General features: G+C 39.4%; 1 protein-coding gene across 1 annotated transcript in view; it reads left to right on the top strand.

Moving 5' to 3' along the window:
- SPTLC2 (serine palmitoyltransferase long chain base subunit 2) overlaps positions 1-20,691 on the top strand; it is a 106,856-nt gene that overhangs the window by 14,033 nt on the left and 72,132 nt on the right. Inside the window, exon 2 of the mRNA XM_078054019.1 lies at positions 9,056-9,250. Within this exon, the coding sequence (XP_077910145.1) occupies positions 9,056-9,250 (195 nt within the window). The remainder of the gene's footprint in view (positions 1-9,055; positions 9,251-20,691) is intronic.

The following is a 20,691-nucleotide window of genomic DNA, read 5'->3' as shown; positions in this document are numbered from 1 at the left end:
TTGCACCAATTTATGCTAAGAGCACCTGTATACAAGTTCCCATTGCTACCTAAGTGTCAGCCTTTAATATGGTCATATTTTTACAGCTTTCAAAAGCTACAGATGAAAACAGTTACCTGTTTTAATTTATAGTAACTTGAACTAGTGAGGATGAGCATATTCATATTATTCCAACTTTAGTGACACTAATGTTAATAAGTTCTGATAACCCACTACCATCGGACCAGCCGCATATTAATATTATTCCAATCAAGTTCCTTTTTTCCTATGAATTGACAGTTCCTATCTTTTGCCCATTTTTCTCCTGGAGTGCACGCTTGTTTCTCACTAATTTATAAGGCTTTCTGGTTAGGATACTAGCCCTTTATCAGTGAGGTGTTACAAATGTCTCCTCCCAGACCATGGCTTGTTTTTTCACTTTTGGTGTCACTTTGTTTATGATGTCATATGGTGCACAAGGCTTCTGTTTTGTTGTTGTTGTTGTTTTAAGATTTTATTTATTTGACAAAGAGAGACACAGCGAGAGAGGGAACACAAGCAGGGGGAGTGGGAGAGGGAGAGGCAGGCTTCCCGTGAAGCAGGGAGCCCGATGCAGGGCTCGATCCCAGGACCCTGGGACCATGACCTGAGCAGAAGGCAGACGCTTAATGACTGAGCCACCCAGGTGCCCCAAGGCTTCTGTTTTTTAAATAAGTTTTATTGAAATATAATTAACAAATCATTAAATTTGTCCTAAGTGTACGGTTCAGTGGTTTTTATTATATTCACATAGTGGTACAACCATCACCACAACTTTAAAACATTTTCATGGGGCGCCTGGGTGGCTCAGTTGTTAGGCATCTGCCTTCGGCTTAGGTCATGATCCCAGAGTCCTGGGATCGAGCCCCACATCGCATCAGGCTCCTTGCTCGGCGGGAGGCCTGCTTCTCCCTCTCCCACTCCCCCTGCTTATGTTCCTGCTCTCGCTATCTCTGTCAAATAAATAAATAAAATTTAAAAAAATTTCATTTTAAAATGATATTCTGATTCTGATCAGAATCATATATATACACACATACATATACATATACACTTTTTGAGTAACAATCTATTTCTATGCATTTATCCTTATGAAAAAATCAAAAGTGAAATATATAAAGTGTTCACATATTGAAAATATTGGGGAAAGTCTACACATTATGCACAGGGATTCATTAAATAAATTACACTATAGATTCATATTATGGAATTTATGTACCCCTTAAAAGAATGATGTTTGTCTTATTGATTGGTGATAGGATATATTAATGATACTAAGCAAAAGAATTAATGATATTAAGCAATTTCTTTTATATAAAATTGTACTCCCTCCTTGCCTATTGCACATATATAAACATATATATATTTGTATTTTTGTGTGTGTTTGTGTGTGTGTGTGTGTATGTATATTTGTCTGGCAGGATATACATCAAAATGTTATAGTGGTTATCTCTGGGTTGTAGAATTTCAGGAGATATTTATTTTCTTTATATTTTAATGTGTTGGTTTGATGTTTTGCAAGTATGATGTTTTTCCAACTCCAATATTTTCAGATAAAATTGCATGTAAAGTATGTTGACTTTACAACAGAAACACTACAGGGGCGCCTGGGTGGCTCAGTCAGTTAAGCATCTACTTTGGCTCAGGTCATGATCTCGGGGTCCTGGGATGGAGCCTGGCATCAGGCTCCCCACTAGGCAGGGAGTCCACTTCTTCCTCTCCCTCTGCCCCTCCCCTAACTCGTGTTCTCTCTCTCTCAAATAAATAAAATCTTAAAGAAAAACACTACATGTGTCCATTTTAAATTTTATTGAAATGTTCACAAAATACTTGTTAAAACAAAAAATGTAAACCTTTTCAGATATGTAAACTCTGATGAGGAGTATAACACAAATACTATTCTCCTTAAGGACAAACTCTCCCCCCGGAAATTTTATTTTATTTTATTTTATTTTTAAAGATTTTATTTATTTGAGAGAGCGAGAATGAGAGAGAGAGAGAGCGCACATGAGAGGGGGAAGGGTCAGAGGGAGAAGCAGACTCCCTGCTGAGCAGGGAGCCCGATGTGGGACTCGATCCTGGGACTCCAGGATCATGACCTGAGCTGAAGGCAGACACTTAACCGACTGAGCCACCAGGCGCCCCTCCCCCCGGAAATTTTAAATCCCCATAAGGGGGTTGTTGGGTTCATCGTACCATTGGTGCCTACTCCCGTGACAGTCAGTTAGGACCCAGGAATACAGTCATACTGCACAGAAGTGACCACCAGGGGCCCACCCCCATGTATCAGAGATTATCCGCAGAGAGGGGAAATTGATGCGAACCAGGTTGTCCCTCAGGTGGTGTCCACTCCAGAACCAGCGGGGAGGGCGTGGGCTCACAGGCCCCAGAACAAGTCAGAGGTGGAAGAGAGCTCCGATCAAGGAGCAGAATCTGTGGCAGAGCGGCACTCATGCTCAGATCTCCTGACGGTGCAGCCGACTGTTACGCCACGAAGCTTATCTGGAGATCGGGAAGCGCTACAGAGGAGGTGTGGGTGGCAAGGGAGAATGGTAACTCCGGGCCAGAACCTCGCTGCCCGAGTGCACGGGATGCCACTGAACTGAACAAGTGCCAGGGCATATATATGTGGGCGTCTCCATTTTTGAGTTTTCAAACAGGAAGATCGTAATGTCAAAATATGTTTGTTGGGGCACCTGGGTGGCTCAGTCGGTTAAGTGTTTGCCTTCAGCTCAGGTCATGATCCCAGGGTCCTGGAATTAAGCCCCACATTGGGCTCCCTGCTCAGTGGAGAGCCTGCTTCTCCCTCTCCCTCTGCCTGCCTGCCTCTCTGCCTACTTGTGCTCTTTCACTATCTCTCTGTCAAATAAATAAATAAAATCTTTAAAAAAATATATGTTTGTTTTCCAGCAAGCTTTGGAAGCACAGTCCATTCCATAGGAGATACTTTTTGACAAAAAGTAGGGAATTTATCCTGATTGCAAGAAAAAATGTGGACTCCCTGCTTTTCTAAAGTTGCTTGTGGAAAAAAGAAGACACTTCTGGAAATACATGTTCAGAGTGTGGAATAGCTTCTGTGACTGGTGCAAAGCTCCAAACTTTCTTTAGTATGTATGGTATGCAGTAGGGAGAGGCTAGTACATTTCAGTAAAATTCCAAGAAAGGGCCATTTCAGCAGAACTAATTTTAAGGAACAACAGAATATACCACTGGAAGTGAATGGGGTTCGTTTAGCAGAAAAGGCATGATGGCAGTCTTTTGATTGCCCAACAATAATGGTTGTTCATATTGGACATTAATTTTTTTTTTTAATGTTCCAAACTATCTGCCAGGTGGGCGGGTTCTGTCATACTACTGACACATTCAGCAAGAATATGTCTATTTGCTTATAAAATCATGCTCATGTGATTTTTTAATTCACATCAGAATGTGTGCTTTTGTTTCCCACTAATTACTTCCCCATTATTGCATAATTACATAGTTACACTCTGTTCTTTCATGGGATTCTCAAAACCTCTGCTTAGGATCATTCCTTATAAGTCAGTTTACAGTGTAATCAAAACTTACCCTTTTTCTTTATTCTGAAACTAGAGAGACAATGCAACACATGATCTAGGATTTTTTTTTTTTTTTTTTTTTTTTGCTATAAAGACATTAGGACAATTGGCAAAATCTAAATAAAGCCTGTAGACTAGATATTAGTATTCTGTTGGTTTTCTAGTTTTGAAGATTGTTCTGTAGTTATGTAAGAGAATATCTTTGTTTTTAAGAGAGACACACTGATGTATAAAGGTACATCATAGCTGCACCTGACTCAGATGGTTCATGAAGAAAATTCTCCATTGTTCTCTCTCTACACACACGTACACCCATACCCACACCACACAATTACTTTTTCCTGAACCGATTGAGAGTAGGTTGTATACATTCTCTCCATCTTTGTCTTAGTCAGCTTGGGTTGCCATAAGAAAATACCATAGACAAGATTGCTTAAACAACAGATATTTGTCATGGTTCAGGAAGTCCAAGATCAGGTTGCTGGCAGATTGAGTTCTTGGTGAGGGCGTTCTTCCTGACTTGTAGATAGCTTTCTCATAGTGTGTTCACAGAGCTATTCTTCAGTGGAGCTCTCTGCCTTCTCCCCCACATTATTGGGCCCATCCTCATGACCTAATGTAAACCTAATTACCTCCCAAAGGCCCTACTTTGAAACAGCATCACACTAGAGCTTCAGTATATGAATGAGGTGGGGGGAGACATACTCAGCCTATAACATTCTGCCCATTATCCCCCTAAAATCATATTCTTAATGCATGCAAAATACATTCATTCTGCCCTAGCAACCTCAAAAGTCTTAACTCATTCCAGCATCAGCTCTAAAGTCTATAGTCCAAAGTCTCATCTAAATATCATTTACATCTGATATGAGTGAAACTCGAGATACAATTTATCCTAAGACAATTCCTCTCCAGCTCTGAGCTCGTGAAGCCATGTAAGTTATGTGCTTCGAAAATACTGTGGTGGGACAGGCAGAGGATAAACATTTCCATTCCAAAAGAGAGAAATCAGAAGGAAGAAAGGGGTGATGGGTCCCAACCAAGTCCAAAATTTAGCAAGGCAAATTCCATGAGATCCTAAGGATCAAGAATAATCCTCTTTGGTTTGGTGCTATACCCTCTGGACCCATTGGGATGGGAGTCACTACCCTCTACCCCCTATGCTTCAGGCTTCCTTTCTGAGGCACTTACCTATTGATTCTATCTGAAGTGATGGTCCCCCACCTTTGAAACTGAGAAGGGTACCCTGATGATATCTGAATTGTCTTTGGAATTATTCTTTTTTGTCTTTAAAATAGCATACATTCACAGCGAAATAGCTCTGTGGTCCAGTCCTGTAGGATCTAAGAATTCCTAACAGCCTGTAGCACATGGTTTCAAGCATCTGATGGTTCCACAAGGCTTGTTATGAAATATACAGCAGCCTTCTGCTCTCTTCTACTGTTTTTCCATCTTCTTTTTGGTGTTTACCTCCACATTCTAAAATGCTTATTTTACTGCTTCTTGACTTCTCACAGTAAACATTATTTATTATTGCCTTATTGCTGTCAGAAGATTTGCACTCCTTCTCTAGGGGAGGATTCTTGTTGGAAAGACTGCGGCAAGCAGTTTAGTGTGACTAGAAGGATAATTGGGGTGTGGAGAGGGTCTTGGTGGCGGGGAGACGAGACAGGAAGGGGAGGGTATTACAGTGGTCCAATGAAGGAAGAGGCACTGAGGGTTTTTTAAAATTGAGGAGTAACATACATTCAGGTAAGTGCATAAAATATATCATGCTCCATGACTTTTTACCTGTGTGTGTACTGTGTCTCCAATACCTCTCTCGAGATGTAGAACATTTCCAACCTCCTTAAAATTCCCTGGTGCCCCACAAGAAGGTCTTGAACCAAGGCACACAAATTCATTACTGGATCTAGAATGAAGTCCGAAAATGAGGTGGAGCTAAAGAAGACTCCAAAGCTGGGAGACTGGGTAGACTGGGTGGTGATGCCGCCAGCCAGGTGGGTGATACAGGAGGATAATCTGGTTTTAATTGAGGGAGGAGTGAAGATGGTGAGAGAAGTTCAGCTTTAGACTTGTTGAGTTGGGATGTCCAAGTGGAACTTAGAGGTGGCAGGTCGAAATGTAAATTTGGAGTTCTGGGGAAAATTTGGAATTGACATGTAGATTTGTGCATACTTACCAGCATTTACAGTCTGTTTGAGAGCTAGCAAGTAGATGACAGTTCTCTAGAGAGGCTGTAGATAGAGACCTGAGGTTATCATGAGAGGCATATGTTGCTTTTATTAACTCTGTTTTAGTCCTAATAGTGAATAAATCAGTGAGAAAATTCATTTTAAACATTTTTAAAACAAAATGATAAATGAAAATTCAGTATGTGTACTCTGGTAAAAATGAAAAAGCAAATTGGTTCAGAGGGTTATAAATAGGAAGTAGGCGTTCTACCTCTATCCCACTCCCCACTCCAATTTGTGTCTCCTTCCAGATGATTTTAATGCATATATATTGTTTATGGTTTATCTTGATTATACCTTTCCATTATTGCTTTGGTTAAGAGTCTTTTTTCAGCTGTTTAATAAGTGTAGTTGATGGGCTACAGGCATGTGAACAAAATGGCTTATTGGTTTGGTTTTTTCCCCTCTCCTCTTCTTGTAATGTGTTTTATGATGATGTGCTTATGATTTTGACTGAAAAAAAAAAATTTCTTCTTTGGCCTTTTTTTCTTTTGCATTTGCTTGAAAAAAATGTTACTTTTCAAGCAGACTATCTTGGTTTTCGTTGGAGTACTTAAATCTTCCCTTGATTAATAATACTAGCACTGTTACACTCTTGTCTGTTTAATGTGAGCAGACTGAACTGTTGTTTTTTTTTTAACCTGGAGGGAGTGAAAAGCTAATATTTTTCTTGATTGCCTTGTTGACAGTGTAATTCTTGTTAGAATGAATGAAAGGCCTCTTAAGAGCCCTCTTACTTCGTGAATCCAGAATATGAAATACCCTGGAAGAGTTTGTATCCCATGTCTTGTTTAGTGTGAATTTGACCTCCAGTGTAGTTGAGACTAAAAGGTATTAGATGTCGGTTCTGGAAATGTCCTAATATTAATTGTGCAGTCACTGTAACTTGTTTAAACCCTTCTGTTACAGGGTACTTATTGTTGAAATAACAAAAAGCATAATGTGTATTTTCATTCATTCAACAAATGCTTATTGAGCTTCTATAAGGTGCCACTTTCTGTAATACTAATAGTAATAAAAGGAGACATTACTGAGTACTTACTATTTGTTAAGCACTTAATAAATACTATCCTGAGTGCTAGATGTGTGATAATGAGCAAAATAAGCCTGGTGCTTTCCCTTATGGAACATTATACATGTATAAGATGGTAATACTACTATTCTTTTCCATTTTTTATTTAGATTCAATTAGCCAACATATAGTACATCATTAGTTTCAGATGTGGGAATACTACTGTTTTTATTTGAATCATGTCAAATAAAATTTAGCATCAGTAATTGAAGATCAAGTGATTTTTTTTCTCTGATTTCTAAGATTTTGTCAACTACCAGAGGTTTGCGTATCAGTTGGCCTGTACATTCTCACCCTGAATGATCAGAGTGACCTGTGTTTTGACTGAGGCTGTTTTCCAAAAGTTACTTTATAGATGAATCTCAGTTCCTTAAAATGCGGTTAATTTAAAGTGACACTGTGATAGAATCACAGTATTTAAAAGCAAACTAATGATTTAACTTCCTCCTTCCTAGACCGTCCAGCCAACTGTATGAATATACTTGGTCGTGCTGGTTTGGGTGTGTCTCAGATCAAGGCGGATATCTTTTAAAGGGATCCACCCACAGCATTCCTGACATATACATCTGTCACACAATTGTTAGAGACTTAGAGCTCTGAAAGTTGCCTTACTTTTTACTAGTATGTTCCATTGAGAGAAAACAGTTTCAGAGTTAAGGAGAGTTGGGTACTGGTATTAAATACAGTGTTCTTTTAGATACAGTTTTTTAAAGAGATGATCAGAATATTATTTTTGTTTTGTTTAAGTGTTTTTGATTTTGCTTTGTCCAGCTTAATAGCTTGTTTATATGCTATAGTATTAATTTTTAAACAATCTCTTCAGTTATTGGCTCACTTCTAGCTATTCTGTTCTAAACACATTGCAGCCTGCTCCTGCATAAAAGTTTAAGTAGTAAACATTGACACAGATTTCCACCCCTTTGAGGAAGAGATTGATGAAGACCTGTATCCGTTTTTCAAATAGTTTTCAGAAGTTCTTTAGGTGATCAAATTGAAGCAGTGACAGCGGATTCCAGGGATCATGCCTATCTGAAAGCCTTTCCCTTGTTAAGAACAACTATTTCTTCTCCAGCTGTTCTAACTTGCAGCATTCAGGTAGCTTTCCCCAAAGAATATTATTGGGATATAATATTCTAAAATATATTTAACCCTTGGATCAAGTTGCCTGAGAGGCCAAGAAAGCATCTTTTATTCTTTCATAATAGGGGCTTTTCATAACTCTACTACAGTCCTCAGTTGAAAATATGTTCCTGGTAAATAGTGAACGAGCATCCTCACTGCAGTTGGCTGTTTCAAAGTTAAGATTAAAGTTAACACACAAACTTCTCTGATGAGATTTTTCCATAAAAGATTTCCATTAAGATTGGCCAAAAAGTAAAAAGCTTTAAGGTCTGAGATCAAAAGTGCAGTAGCTTGGTATCTGTATGTTAAAATTCAAGTATCCCAAAGGATGAAACCAGGGATAATCTTAAAAGTGGAAATGGATACTTAGGTCAAGATGAAGGGGGACAGAATGATTTCATGACAGTTACTGATCACTCTTAACTGCTTTTCCCCTTGTGTTGCATTCTACTTTCTGCTTCTGTACAGTGCTGAACCACTGTTATGTAAGCATTTTACTTTTATGCATTATTTATTTATGTTATCACAACAGAGGCTGTTAATAAACCACAGATTACCACAGGGGCCTAGTGCTGGTCATTATTTGGAATACGACGGCTGGTGGCTTTAAGACTATAGAGCAGGAAAAAAAATGTACAGCAGGAAAACATAAATATTTTAGTTTATTCTAGGACTGGTTTACTTTGACTACTTCATTTGTAAGCTAATATACTATTTTTCAGGATAGGCTTTTTCTTTGTTGATTCATTTTTTTATCGGCTTTATTAGAACAAAGGAAATTTTACACGCTCCAACCATAGTGCTTTAAGATCTAGTTAAAAAATCAAATAATGACAAAAGCAGTTCCTTCTCTGTTTTCCTTTCTTTACTGTTTATTTAAAGTATATATAACTTATAATATTTCTGTTGAAAAAAATTATGCCCTGATAGATCTTAGTGGATTTTTTTGACTATTAGAGAATTCTGAAGTTATGCAGATCTGTAAGGAATTAGGTTTTAAGTAGTAATCTTTTTCGTGGGATCGAAATAAATATTTTTAACCTCTGTTTTAGATCCATCATGTTACACAAAATGGAGGATTTTACAAAAGACCATTCAATGAAGCTTTTGAAGAAACACCAATGCTGGTTGCTGTGCTTACTTATGTGGGGTATGGTGTACTCACTCTCTTTGGATATCTTCGAGATTTCTTGAGGCATTGGAGAATTGAAAAGTGTCATCATGCAACAGAAAGAAAAGAACAACAGGTAATTGTTAAGAGTCTTCGATTCTGTAAATGGAAGCCTTTTATAGACATTCTGGTATTCTCACTCATTTTTTTATTTAGAAATTTGGATACACGTGGGGCGCCTGGGTGGCTCAGTCGGTTAAGTGTCTGCCTTTGGCTCAGGTCATGATCCCGGGGTCCTGTGATCGAGCCCCACATTGGGCTCCCTGCTCAGCAGGGAGCCTGCTTCTGCCTCTCCCTCTGCTGCTCCCCCTGCTTGTGTGCACTCTCTCTCTCTCTCTCAAATAAATAAATAAAATCTTAAAAAAAATATTTGGATACACGTTAAAATAAAAATATTCCAGATGCAGTTAAATGAAAGTATTTCACAAAGAAAGCAGAAAACAAGGTTAAGGCACGGAAAAATCAAAGCATTTAACGTATTTCTTTTTTTATTTTTTAAAGGTCTATTTTTTTTTTTTTTTAAGATTTTATTTACTTATTTGACAGACCGCGGGAGAGGGAACACAATTAGGGCAAGTTGGGAGAGGGAGAAACAGGCTTCCCGCTGAGCAGGGAGCCCGATGCGGGGCTGGAGCCCGATGCGGGGCTTGATCCCAGGACCCTGGGATCATGACCCGAGCCTAAGGCAGATGCTTAACGACTGAGCCACCCAGGCGCCCCTAAAGGTCTATTTCTTTATTTGAGAGCGAGTGCACGTGCATTGGCGCTGAGGGGAGGGGCAGAGGGAGAGAGAATCTCAAGCAGGCTCCCTGCTGAGCGCTGAGCTGGTTGCTGAGCTGGGCTCCTGGGCTCAGTCCCAGGACCCTGAGATCATAACCTGAGCTGGAACTAAGAGTTGGATGCTCAACCGACTGAGCTACCTAGGCACCCCACATTTAACGTATTTCCAATTTAATCATCACAAGAATCTATTCCTGTTTGATGAATGAGAAAGCTAAAATGCACAAGTTAAAATAATATTTCCTGAGTTACTTAGTGTCAGAGCTGGTACACAGACATGGGTCTGTGAAATGCCAGAAGCCATGTTCTTTATGTTCGTGGTATTGTGCTGTATCCCAAGCTGTGGCTCCAGTCTTCTGAGAAGACAAGTTCTGGAAGACTCATATGATGTGTTTTCTCATAGACACATTATACATAGGTGTTTGGCTCACAGATAGCTCCTTTCCCCAGACAAACCTGAAAACAGAATGTGGCTGAGCTACTCCGTTCACAGTTAAAAAAACCAAAAAACAAAAAAAGCAGTCTTGTTTTAATAATTGTAAATAGAGATGATAATGATTGTCTCTGGGGGGAAGGACCTCACTTCACTTTTCTCTGTATACTCCTTTGCACCTCTAGAGTTCTGTACAGGATACATGTGTTGCCTATTCTCAAAAATAAATAAAATTAGAGTGAAATGCCTGGTTTTTCTAAAAACAAACTTGTTTGTTCTTGGCATGTAAAGTATGGAGAGGTTGTCCTCTAGCCCAAGGAATATACTAGGTTAGAGAAGGGCTTCCGAAGTTAGATTTTTTGGCCATCATACCTCTCATTTTTGTGGGGTATTAGAGGAGAGAGGCAGATGTGATGGCAGCAAGGTCACCACTGAGAGAGGAGCCATTAGATACTGGGAATGGATGGTGGTCCTGTGGGGGGAAGGGCAAGGGAGCATCTAGAAACATGGGGAAAGAAAGGATCCAAACCAGTCAGTATGGGAATTGAAGATTCTGGTCCTGGGAGAACCCAGGATCCAGGCTCTCTTCTGCCTCATCTCAGCCATTCTGCACCATTCCCAGCCCCAGCACCACAAGTTGGTCCTCCTTCTCATTGCCCTGAAATGCCTACATACTCATTTCATCAAGAAGGTATTTCTTGAATACCTAGTGCAAGCAAAGCCCTGTATTCAGAGCTTGGTCCAGTAGGCCAAACTAGTTTTGATCATTGAAAACCAGAACAAATTTTTAAATTTTTTGATTCTTCCTTTTTTCTACCTCTGTACATCCCAAAAAGACTTTGTGGCTAGAGTGCATCAACAGTATGTTGATTCTGTACATTGCTCAGGTATGACCCACTTACTGTAAGTTAGAGCTTACTGTATACTTGTGGGGTTGTCTGGTATTACAGTTACTTGTTTACAGGCCAGTATCTTCCTGTCAGACTGAGTTGATGGTGGTTGTGACTGATGGGAGCTAAAGTTTTATTCCCATATTCAAATTAGAAAATCTTTATTTATAGGGACCTCTCCTAGTGTGGACACACTGTAGGGACCTGCTAACTAACATGTGAAGGTGGGCATCGGGGGTGCTGATTGTGATGTGGAGAGCCATCCTGGCTGAGGGGAGGCATGAGGGATGTTTGGGAGAACCTGGAATGTGGGTGTATGAAAGATTGTGTTTTGAATGTCAAACGAACTTTGGTAGGCAATGAGGAATCTGGGTGGTTTTTGCGGAGGGGTGTGACAGGAGAGATTGCACAGCTGGTGTTTTGTTAAAGTGCGGTGAAGAATGAGTGAACAATGGAGTTGTATCCAAATTACTTTGTGAAAAAGTACATTATGTTTGGACTTACTTCATGTTCCAGAGGATGAATTGACTCCTGAGTATTGTGACAGCCTGTGTGTACTTGACCTTTGTATTAGACCATATAGATTTCATTCTTAAGTATTATTTCTGATTTTGTTGAGGAAACATAAAGTCTTCAAATCTAACAGGTCTTTGTAAAAGCCCTATACAGGTAAGTAGTGTTTGAATTGTATGCAGGTATAGAACAAAAAAATAACTGAGTGGCATCGAGTTAATCAGGAAATAATTCTGGGAGGAAGAAGTAATAGGAGGAAATATGTGGGACAGAGGGGGACATTTGCTAATTTAAAGGACTGTGCTAATTTATTCAAAATCATTTCAGTAGGCTTTTCACAGTAGCTAACATTAACAGTTAAACCAATTGAATTCTGCCATTTTCTTACAAAAATTCAGCTTTTAGAGGGAAGGAAGATCATTCAGCCTTATGGTAGAACATGTTTGTTTTCTGATTCTGGATTAGATGTAGTGAGAGGGATATGCAAATTTTAAGGTGTTACACTGGAAGAGGTTAGGGAAAGTGCCTGGTTGGGATCATAAAATTCAAATAGAATGTTGCCACTTCCTCATTTCACTGCGTGAATGGTGTTTATAACCACATCCTTATTTTCTTCCTCATTCCATTATAAAAAACAGTCCATCTTAACTGTTTATGCTGGATCTTCATATGTTGCTTTGGGTAGAACTGAGTCCCATGGTCCCACTATAAAGATAAGTTAGGGGCGCCTGGGTGGTTCAGTTGGTTAAGTGTCTGCCTTAGGCTCCTGTTTTGTTCCTGGGGTTCTGAGACCAAACCCCAACCCCACATCAGGGTCCCTGCTCAGCAGGGAGTCTGCTTCTCTCTCTCCCTCTGCCCTGCCCCCCATATGTGATTTCTCTTTCTCTCTCTCAAATAAATAAATAAAATCTTAAAAAAATAATAAAGGTAGCAAAAGAAAAATTTAAAATTTTTAAAAAATAAAGATGAGTTAGCGTGAGTTTGTTCTATGTAAATTGCAAAAAATTCTTTGAATTCTTTACTACTTGATCCTCTGTTATTAGTGTTGTTTTGGATGAGAATGTTGTTTTCCCCAGTCTGTGGGTCTGTTTCTTTTTTATCTGAAGTGAAACTAGCACTCCAGAATCATATATGTGATTAGATAAAGCAAAAGGTTGAATTTAAAGTGTTCTAGTATCTAGATAGGAAATACCTAGGAGTCTAAGGAGCAAATTATGGCAGGTGGTTACCACACACTTACTAAACCTAACATTTTGCCTCTACAGTTTGTTCACGACCACATATTCAAAAATGGGAGGATAGGATATTAGGAAGGAACATTATATATTCATCTCCTGATATGTTTAATTTTGAAGATACAAAAGAAGGAAATTGATTGAAATATATTAACAGGAATTCCTGGAAGGATTTTATTCTTGACCTCCTTTAAAAAGTGGTATACTAAGAATATTCTGATAATTGTCATTTTAGCAGTATCTTTGGAAACTATTAATGTAGTACAGTTACTTGATGTATTAAGCTGGTGGATTATCAGTTAGTTTGTCTTTTTTAGTTCTGGGGATTTACAAAGAGCTCTACTTGCCATTGTTTTATGTGTGTGGAGACCCGGACGGCAGTCCTCTATTTTTTTTTTTTAATAGCTTCATTGAGATATAATTTATATACCATAAAGGTCAGCTGTTTAAAATGTATAGTTCAGTTGTTTATAGCATTACAGTTGACCCTTGAAAAAGGTGCCAACCCTTCCCCCACGCTGCTGAAAATTCATGTGTAACCTTTGACTCCCCTAAAACTTAACTGCTGTTGACCCAAAGCCTTGCTGATAACATAAACAGTCAATTAACACATATTTTCTAAGTTGTATGCATTATACACTGTATTCTTATAATAAAGTAAGCTAGAGAAAAGAAAATGTTATTAAGATTATAAGGAGGGGCGCCTGGGTGGCTCATTCGTTAAGCGTCTGCCTTTGGCTCAGGTCATGATCCCAGGGTCCTGGGATCGAGCCCCGCATCAGGCTCCCTGCTCCGTGGGGAGCCTGCTTCTCCCTCTCCCACTCCCCCTGCTTGTGTTCCCTCTCTCGCTGTCTCTCTCTCTCTCTGTCAAATAAATAAATAAAATCTTTAAAAAAAAAAATTATAAGGAGAAAATACATGTATCGTACTGTACTTTATTTATTGGGAAAAATCCGTGTGTAGGTGGACCTGCACAGTTCAAACCCATGTTGTTCAAGGGTCAGCTGTAGTTTCACAGGTGTGTAGCCAGCACCATAATCTAATTTTATGACATTTTTATCATCTGAAAAAGAAACCCCGTACCCATTAGCAGTCACTCATTAGTAACCCTCGTCCCCCTAGGCAACCACTAATCTACTTTCTGTCTCTAGATGTTTCCTATAAATGGGATCATACAGTGTGTGATCTTTTGTGTCTGCCCCCTTTCACTTGGCATAGTGTTTTTGAGGTTCATCAATGTTGTAGTAGATTTCAGTAATTCATTCCTTTGTAGTGCAATTGTATTCCATCGTATAGAACAGTCAATTTTTTTAAATGTAATTTTACTATGTTATGTTAACAGTCATCTATTTTTACTTACTCTAGGGACTTCTCACTGGTACAAAGCTGTATCCCACATAAACCTTCTTAAAGAGTTTTGTCCTAGGTAACCACTTTATTCTTTTGCACTGGTGACATTCATAGATTTGCAAAAGTTTCCCTGTCACCTATTGGGCTTTTCTGTTTAGAGCAACAGTGCAGCTTTTTTTTTTAGCAAGGCACCCCCCCCACCCTTTTTTTTTTTTTTTTTTTTTTGGTCTTTCAAATCTTTAGGCTCTCTCTGTTCAGCTTTTCTTTGCATTTAGCAATTTGGAACTGTTTTTTTACTACTAACTGAGAATGTAAAAGTTTAAAGATCTGGTGCCCTGTCTAATATCCTAAGTCATTTCAAGTTTAAATTGAGTACCGTTAGGGTGCTAAACGGTAAACTGATTTAAGGTGTTTATCAAAATGAAGAAGTAAAGTTTAAAAAAATAGAATTCCTAGATTCTTAAGACTACCCACAAACCCTCAACAGTTCTTCGATCCCAGTTGAAGAAACCCTGTTGGTTTCCTTACATTTTAAGCTGTGTTTTGGTTTTATATATTTTTCTCATGAAAGCATTTTGAAATTCTCATGACAGCTTTGGTAGTAAATACCTGAAAATGTAAAGAAGTGATCTACTCTACTAAACCTGGCCATCCGGTGGAGCTCATTAGAGACAGCACATGATGACTGGCCAATACTCTGCTCCTATTTACTACACATTCCATTTTGACCATTAGGAGTCTAGTGAATCAGCTTTGCATCCGTTTGTCCTCTGCCAGATCATTCTCAGTAGCATAGACATGTTATTTTTACCATCTTAAAAAACAAGCTTTCTCTTGATCCTTTCTCCTCCATCTACTCCATGCCTTCTAACATTTATTTATTTATTTTATTTATTTTATTTTTTTTTTAAGTAAGCTTTACGTCCAGTGTGGGGCTTGAACTCACAACCCCAAGATCAAGGGTCTTGTTCTTGTTCTACCATGTCCTACCGACTGAGCCAGCCAGGCACCCCTCTTTTTTCCTTGTACAGTAAAATTCTCTGACATAGGTGTTTCCAGTGTCTTGCTTCCCATTCTTTACTGAACTCACTCCAGTCAGGATTTTGCCCCTACCACTTCAACTAAAACGATTCTTCTCAGGATCACCCGTGACACCTGTGTTGCAAAATCTCATATTCCTTACTCAGTCTTTACCTTGTTTGGCCTGCCAGCAGCATTTGACACAATTGATCACTCTCCTTCCAGAAGCATTTTGCTTACTTGGTTGGTTTTCAGGCATTATACTGGCCTGGTTTTTCTCCTGCCTTTCTTATTCTCTCTTCCTAGATCCTTATCATTAGCCCAGCTTCTAAATGTTGATATGGGTACGGCATTGGCTTCATCCTTGGTCCTTATCTCATCTGTACGGACTCTTTTGGTGATTTCGTCCATTATCATGGCTTTTGGTACCTTTGTATGCTGATAACGTCCATGTTTATATCTCTAGCACTGACTTCCTCATTGAACTCTACACCTGGGTATCTAGCTGCCCATTTGACGTCTCCACACAGGCATCTCAAACTTTACATGTCCAAAACTAAGCTGACATCCCCTCCTGAACAGCTGGGTATCTTCCACATCTCTGTGGATAACAGTTCTCTTCTTCCGTTGCTTAGGCTGAAAACCACAGTGATATCCTTGACTCTTCTTTCTGTCACACGCCATGTGTAGCCCATCAGGAAATCCAGATTCAACTACTTATCAACCTGGACATCATCTCCTCCTTAGCCTGTTGTTCATCTGCTCCAGCCACACTGGCCTTTTGGAGTTCCTTGATAAACCGGGTACATTCCCGCCCAACTGCTGTTGTATTAGCTGTTTGCCTACCAGGGAAGCTCTTCCTCCAGATGGTCAAATGGAGAGTTCCCTTGCTTCCTTTTCTTTTATTCTACTGTGGCCACCCTAGCTAAGTTTTAGCATGGCTCCAGCATTTTACAGCCCCCTTCCTTATCTGATTTTTGTTTCCATTAGCATTTTTCACCGTTTAAGATACATTTGTCTCATTTAGTATATGTCTCTTCCACCAAAATATAAATTCCACAAGGGCAGAGATTATTGTTATCTTTTTGTTTACTACTATACACCCAGTGCCTAGAAGAGTGTTTTGCACTTACTAGACATTCAGTAAATGTTTAAGATAATAATATTGGGAGTGGTGGTAATAACAATGAAAAGTGTTGAGTCTTTTGAATTGAAGTATTCATAGGGTTGTGTGTGTGCGTGTGTGTGTATACACATGGACATACAAACAGATGACTCCGTTTTAGATCTAAGAAACAGCTATCTTTAATTTTGAAATGTCATTGTGTGTCTTCAGTTTCAGTGGTTGAGAGTTTTGAAGCATCCTGATCTTTGCCAGATACATAAGTATCTTAGCACCATCAGATGAAGTAGATTTTCTTGTGATCAGGTGTTCTGCTAAGTAAATTGGGATGCACATTGTTAAGTCAGGCAGCTCAAAAAGCTGTGACACATAAACCTTTCAGAAAAAATTGTATGTCATGGAAATGTATGGGCATAGACTTTGGAATGAAGAGGCCTGGATAAGCTCCTGGCTCTGCCTCTGGCTAGTTCCCTAAATGGGAAAGCCATTTTGTCTTTCTGAAATTGGGAGTAATATCTTTTTTTAAGAGGGTACAGGGATATTTAAAAGCAAATGTATGTAATGCAAGACATATCAAGTACTCAAGACATACCATAAGTGTCATAAGTACTCAAATAGAACTCTTGCTGCTGTTGTGATTATCATCATCTTTATTATCATCATATTTGGACATCTGTGTTGGGCCAGAATTGCTCTTAACAACCACGGGCAATTGTTATAATAAAGTCAGCTTCTAAAAGTGGTAGTACTCAGCCTTTTCCACTGTGATCTTAAGGCCTGCATAGGCACTAGAATAGGCGGTACCTATTTATTTTGAATAGTATACGATGTTTTCTAAAAGACTCAACCTCAACCAATAAAAGATATTTATTGTCTAATTATTGAGGTGACTCCAGACTACTTTTGGTAAGGTCTTCAGTGAGCCCGAATTAACAAATCCATGAATTTGAATTTTTCTCTTTGAGGCTACTGGTAGAAGTTACTTACCTGGGGATTTCACATCCAGCAATCCAGAGTGTAGCTTAACTAGATATTGTTCTCTGTTTATCATGTATATCTGCTAGTATGTGGGGTTTGTTGAAAGGTCTTCAGGAAACATGTGTAAGAGGAATGCATCAAGTTCAAACAGTGCATGAAGCCTATTTGTACTTGACTCTATCATTGCCACTCACCCACCAGTTAAGTATTTTTTGTTTGGGCAAGTATCCCTTTAGAGTGCTTGTTACACTGTATTGTAACTTCATTTGTGTGCCACTCCACTCCTTTAAGAGATCTTGGGAGTGTAGAGGTTGCGTCTTACTCATTTTTATCCCCAATGCCTAGCTTAGTCCCTGGAAAGAACAGGTCAGTAAATGTTTGTTCAGTTACTGAGCAAACAGGCATTAGGTCAGCCCTGACTAAAGTCATTTCACAGTGACTAAACTGAGGGGGGAAAAGGGGGTGGGGTGGGGTTGTGGAGTGGGATGGGGGGCAGGGTGGGGAGGGGGAGGGTAGTAGTAGTGGGGGTGTCAGAGTTTGCAGAAAGAATGGTCATGTTCTTTAATATATCCAGAGGCTGGCAGAAGTATTCAGTAAAAGGTATTTGAATGGATGAATGAAGAGAGAAGGCTCTAGTCCTTGAATATTTAAACTGGATGAGATATTTTTTGAAATGGACACCCACCCTTGTTGCCTAGAACTAGAACCCTGAATAGTGATCCCTTTCCATTTCCATTTTTCATTGCTAAGCTGCAGGGAGTTTGGGTAGCTGCCTTTCAGCTCTCTCCACCAAACCTTCTAACTGCGGTGAGACTGCTGCCCTGGCCATGAGTCCGTCTCTTCTGTCATTCTGTCCCAACTGCCTTTGGTCTCTAACATCCCCTCACCGTGGCAACTTCCCATCTGTGCAAGTCTGTTCCCATCTCAGGGGCTTGGTTGTTCTCTGTGTAAGGCTGAGCCGTGAGCTCCCTGATGTTGGCAGCGTCTGTTAGGGAGAATGGAACCCCTCCCTCTCTCCCCTCCCAGCCACACACCACTAGGTCACTGGTTCCCCGGAGCTCTACTTCACTTTAGCCTGCAGCCTTCCTACTGTACTGGGGTTTGGTAAGCCTTCTGGTAAATGGGACCAGACTGATCTCGGAAGCTGAGCAGGGTCGGGCCTGGTTAGTACTTGGATGGGGGACCAGACTTTTAAAGTGTTTTCTGCTGTTTATATAGTAAAAACAAAAATAGTGCTCTTTGTTGCTAATAAAAATTTGTCTGTGATGGAGTATTTCTCTCAGGTGTTTGGGTTAATACCTTTAACATTAATGTGCAGTGTTTGAGTCAATACCTTTAACATTAACGTGCAGTGTTTAGAAAGGTTATAAGGAAATGAGATCAAGAAGAATTAGTACTGTTTATTTACCCTATTTGATGTGACTTGAAAAGGATTGAAGACAACTTTTTTGTTTTGTTTTGTTTTTTCCTTTGGGAAATAAATGCATGTGAATGAAAAGTCCCAAATTAGAATTTGGATGTCTTTGTTCCAGTTTTCATTCACTCAGTATTCTTGTTGGAAGAGGAGACTATCAAAAGGGACATACCAGTTAAGTAATAAGTTTCCAATTGTGATAGATACATTATTTATGGATATTTTCTCTAAGGAAATGTAAATGTTAGAACCAATCGTGAAAGAGATGGTATCAGGTACTGCACATGCCTAAGAGTACTTTTTTTTTTTTTTTTTTAAGAATTTTTATTTATGGGGCGCCTGGGTGGCTCAATCGTTAAGCAACTGCCTTCGGCTCAGGTCATGATCCCAAGGTCCTGGGATCGAGCCCCACATCGGGCTCCCTGCTCTGCGGGAAGCCTGCTTCTCCCTCTCCCACTCCCCCTGCTTGTGTTCCCTCTCTCGCTGTGTCTCTGTCAAATAAATAAATAAAATCTTTCAAAAAAAAAGAATTTTTATTTATTTATTTGACAGAGAGAGAGCACAAGCAGGTGGAGTAGCAGGTAGAGGGAGAGAGAGAAGCAGGCTCCCCTCTGAGCAAGAAGCCAGATGTGGGGCTCGATTCCAGGACCCTGGGATCATGACCCGAGCCGAAGGCAGTCGTTTAACCAACTGAGCCACCCAGGCAGGCGCCCCTGCACATTCCCAAGAGTACTTTCTGACTCTGCTCAGCCTGATTTAAGATTTTATCTACTGCGAGGTTTATTTAGTAGTTACTTTAGAGCCCAATGTCATAGAAGGTTGTTAATTATAAAATTTTATGAAGAGTCTTCTTTAGCAATGAAAGTCTAACAAAATAAGGCTTAAACTTGAATGTTTCTGATTAGCTTATTTAACGTAAGTCCAGATCTCAGGGCTGGAAGTTCAGCAGTTTACTAACTATAGTAAAACTATAGTATAGTTTTCTTTTTGTTTGGTTTACACCTTATCTTCAGGAGTTGATCTAATGTGGTCTGATCATGTTCTGAGCAGTCCCATACCACATGGGACATGACATTATGCATTCATTTTAGCTCCAGATTATTTTTTATAGACTTAATTTTTAGTGTAACTTATTTCATAGAAGAAGGGAGGGCTCTAAGTCCCTGGTCGTGGGAATTCATCATAAGAATATTTTTTTTTTTTTTTAACTTCCATCCAAGGAAAGAAACCTGAGATAAGTGTCTTTCTATATGAACTACTTTTAAGTGTTTCTTGTTTATCATTTTTCTTTGGATGTCTTTCACTTTGATCCTGGAAAATATGCAGAGATGGAATTTTAATTCCAGAATTACTTTTCTTGTTTGACACTGAAATTATAGTGTTTTTTAATGGCATTTCCCAATATATTACTTGGGAGGCAGGAGAGAAGTCCTTTTGAGGTTATTAGCAAGGAAAGTCATTTAAATGACAGAATTGTACAACGAAGTTTTATTTTTATGAGGTCTACTTATTAAGTTAAATTCTTTGGCTTTATATTCATGCAGTCAGGTAGTTATTTACAACCATTTCATATAGGTAACCATCAGAGCCGAGTGACGTGTACCTGATTAAGAGTTTTTACTTTTTTTTTTTTTTTAAGTAATCTCTATGCCCAATATGGGGCTTGAACTCACGATCCTGAGATCAAGAGTTGCATGCTCTTCGGGTGCCTGGGTGGCTCAGTCATTAAGCGTCTGCCTTCGGCTCAGGTCATGATCCCAGGGTCCTGGGATCAAGCCCCA

The sequence above is a fragment of the Halichoerus grypus genome, chromosome 8 (genome assembly GCF_964656455.1).
Source record: "Halichoerus grypus chromosome 8, mHalGry1.hap1.1, whole genome shotgun sequence".
In the NCBI taxonomy this organism is placed as follows: domain Eukaryota; kingdom Metazoa; phylum Chordata; class Mammalia; order Carnivora; family Phocidae; genus Halichoerus; species Halichoerus grypus.
The sequence above is the reverse complement of the archived record's forward strand: the minus strand, read 5'-3'. Positions and strand labels throughout refer to the sequence as shown.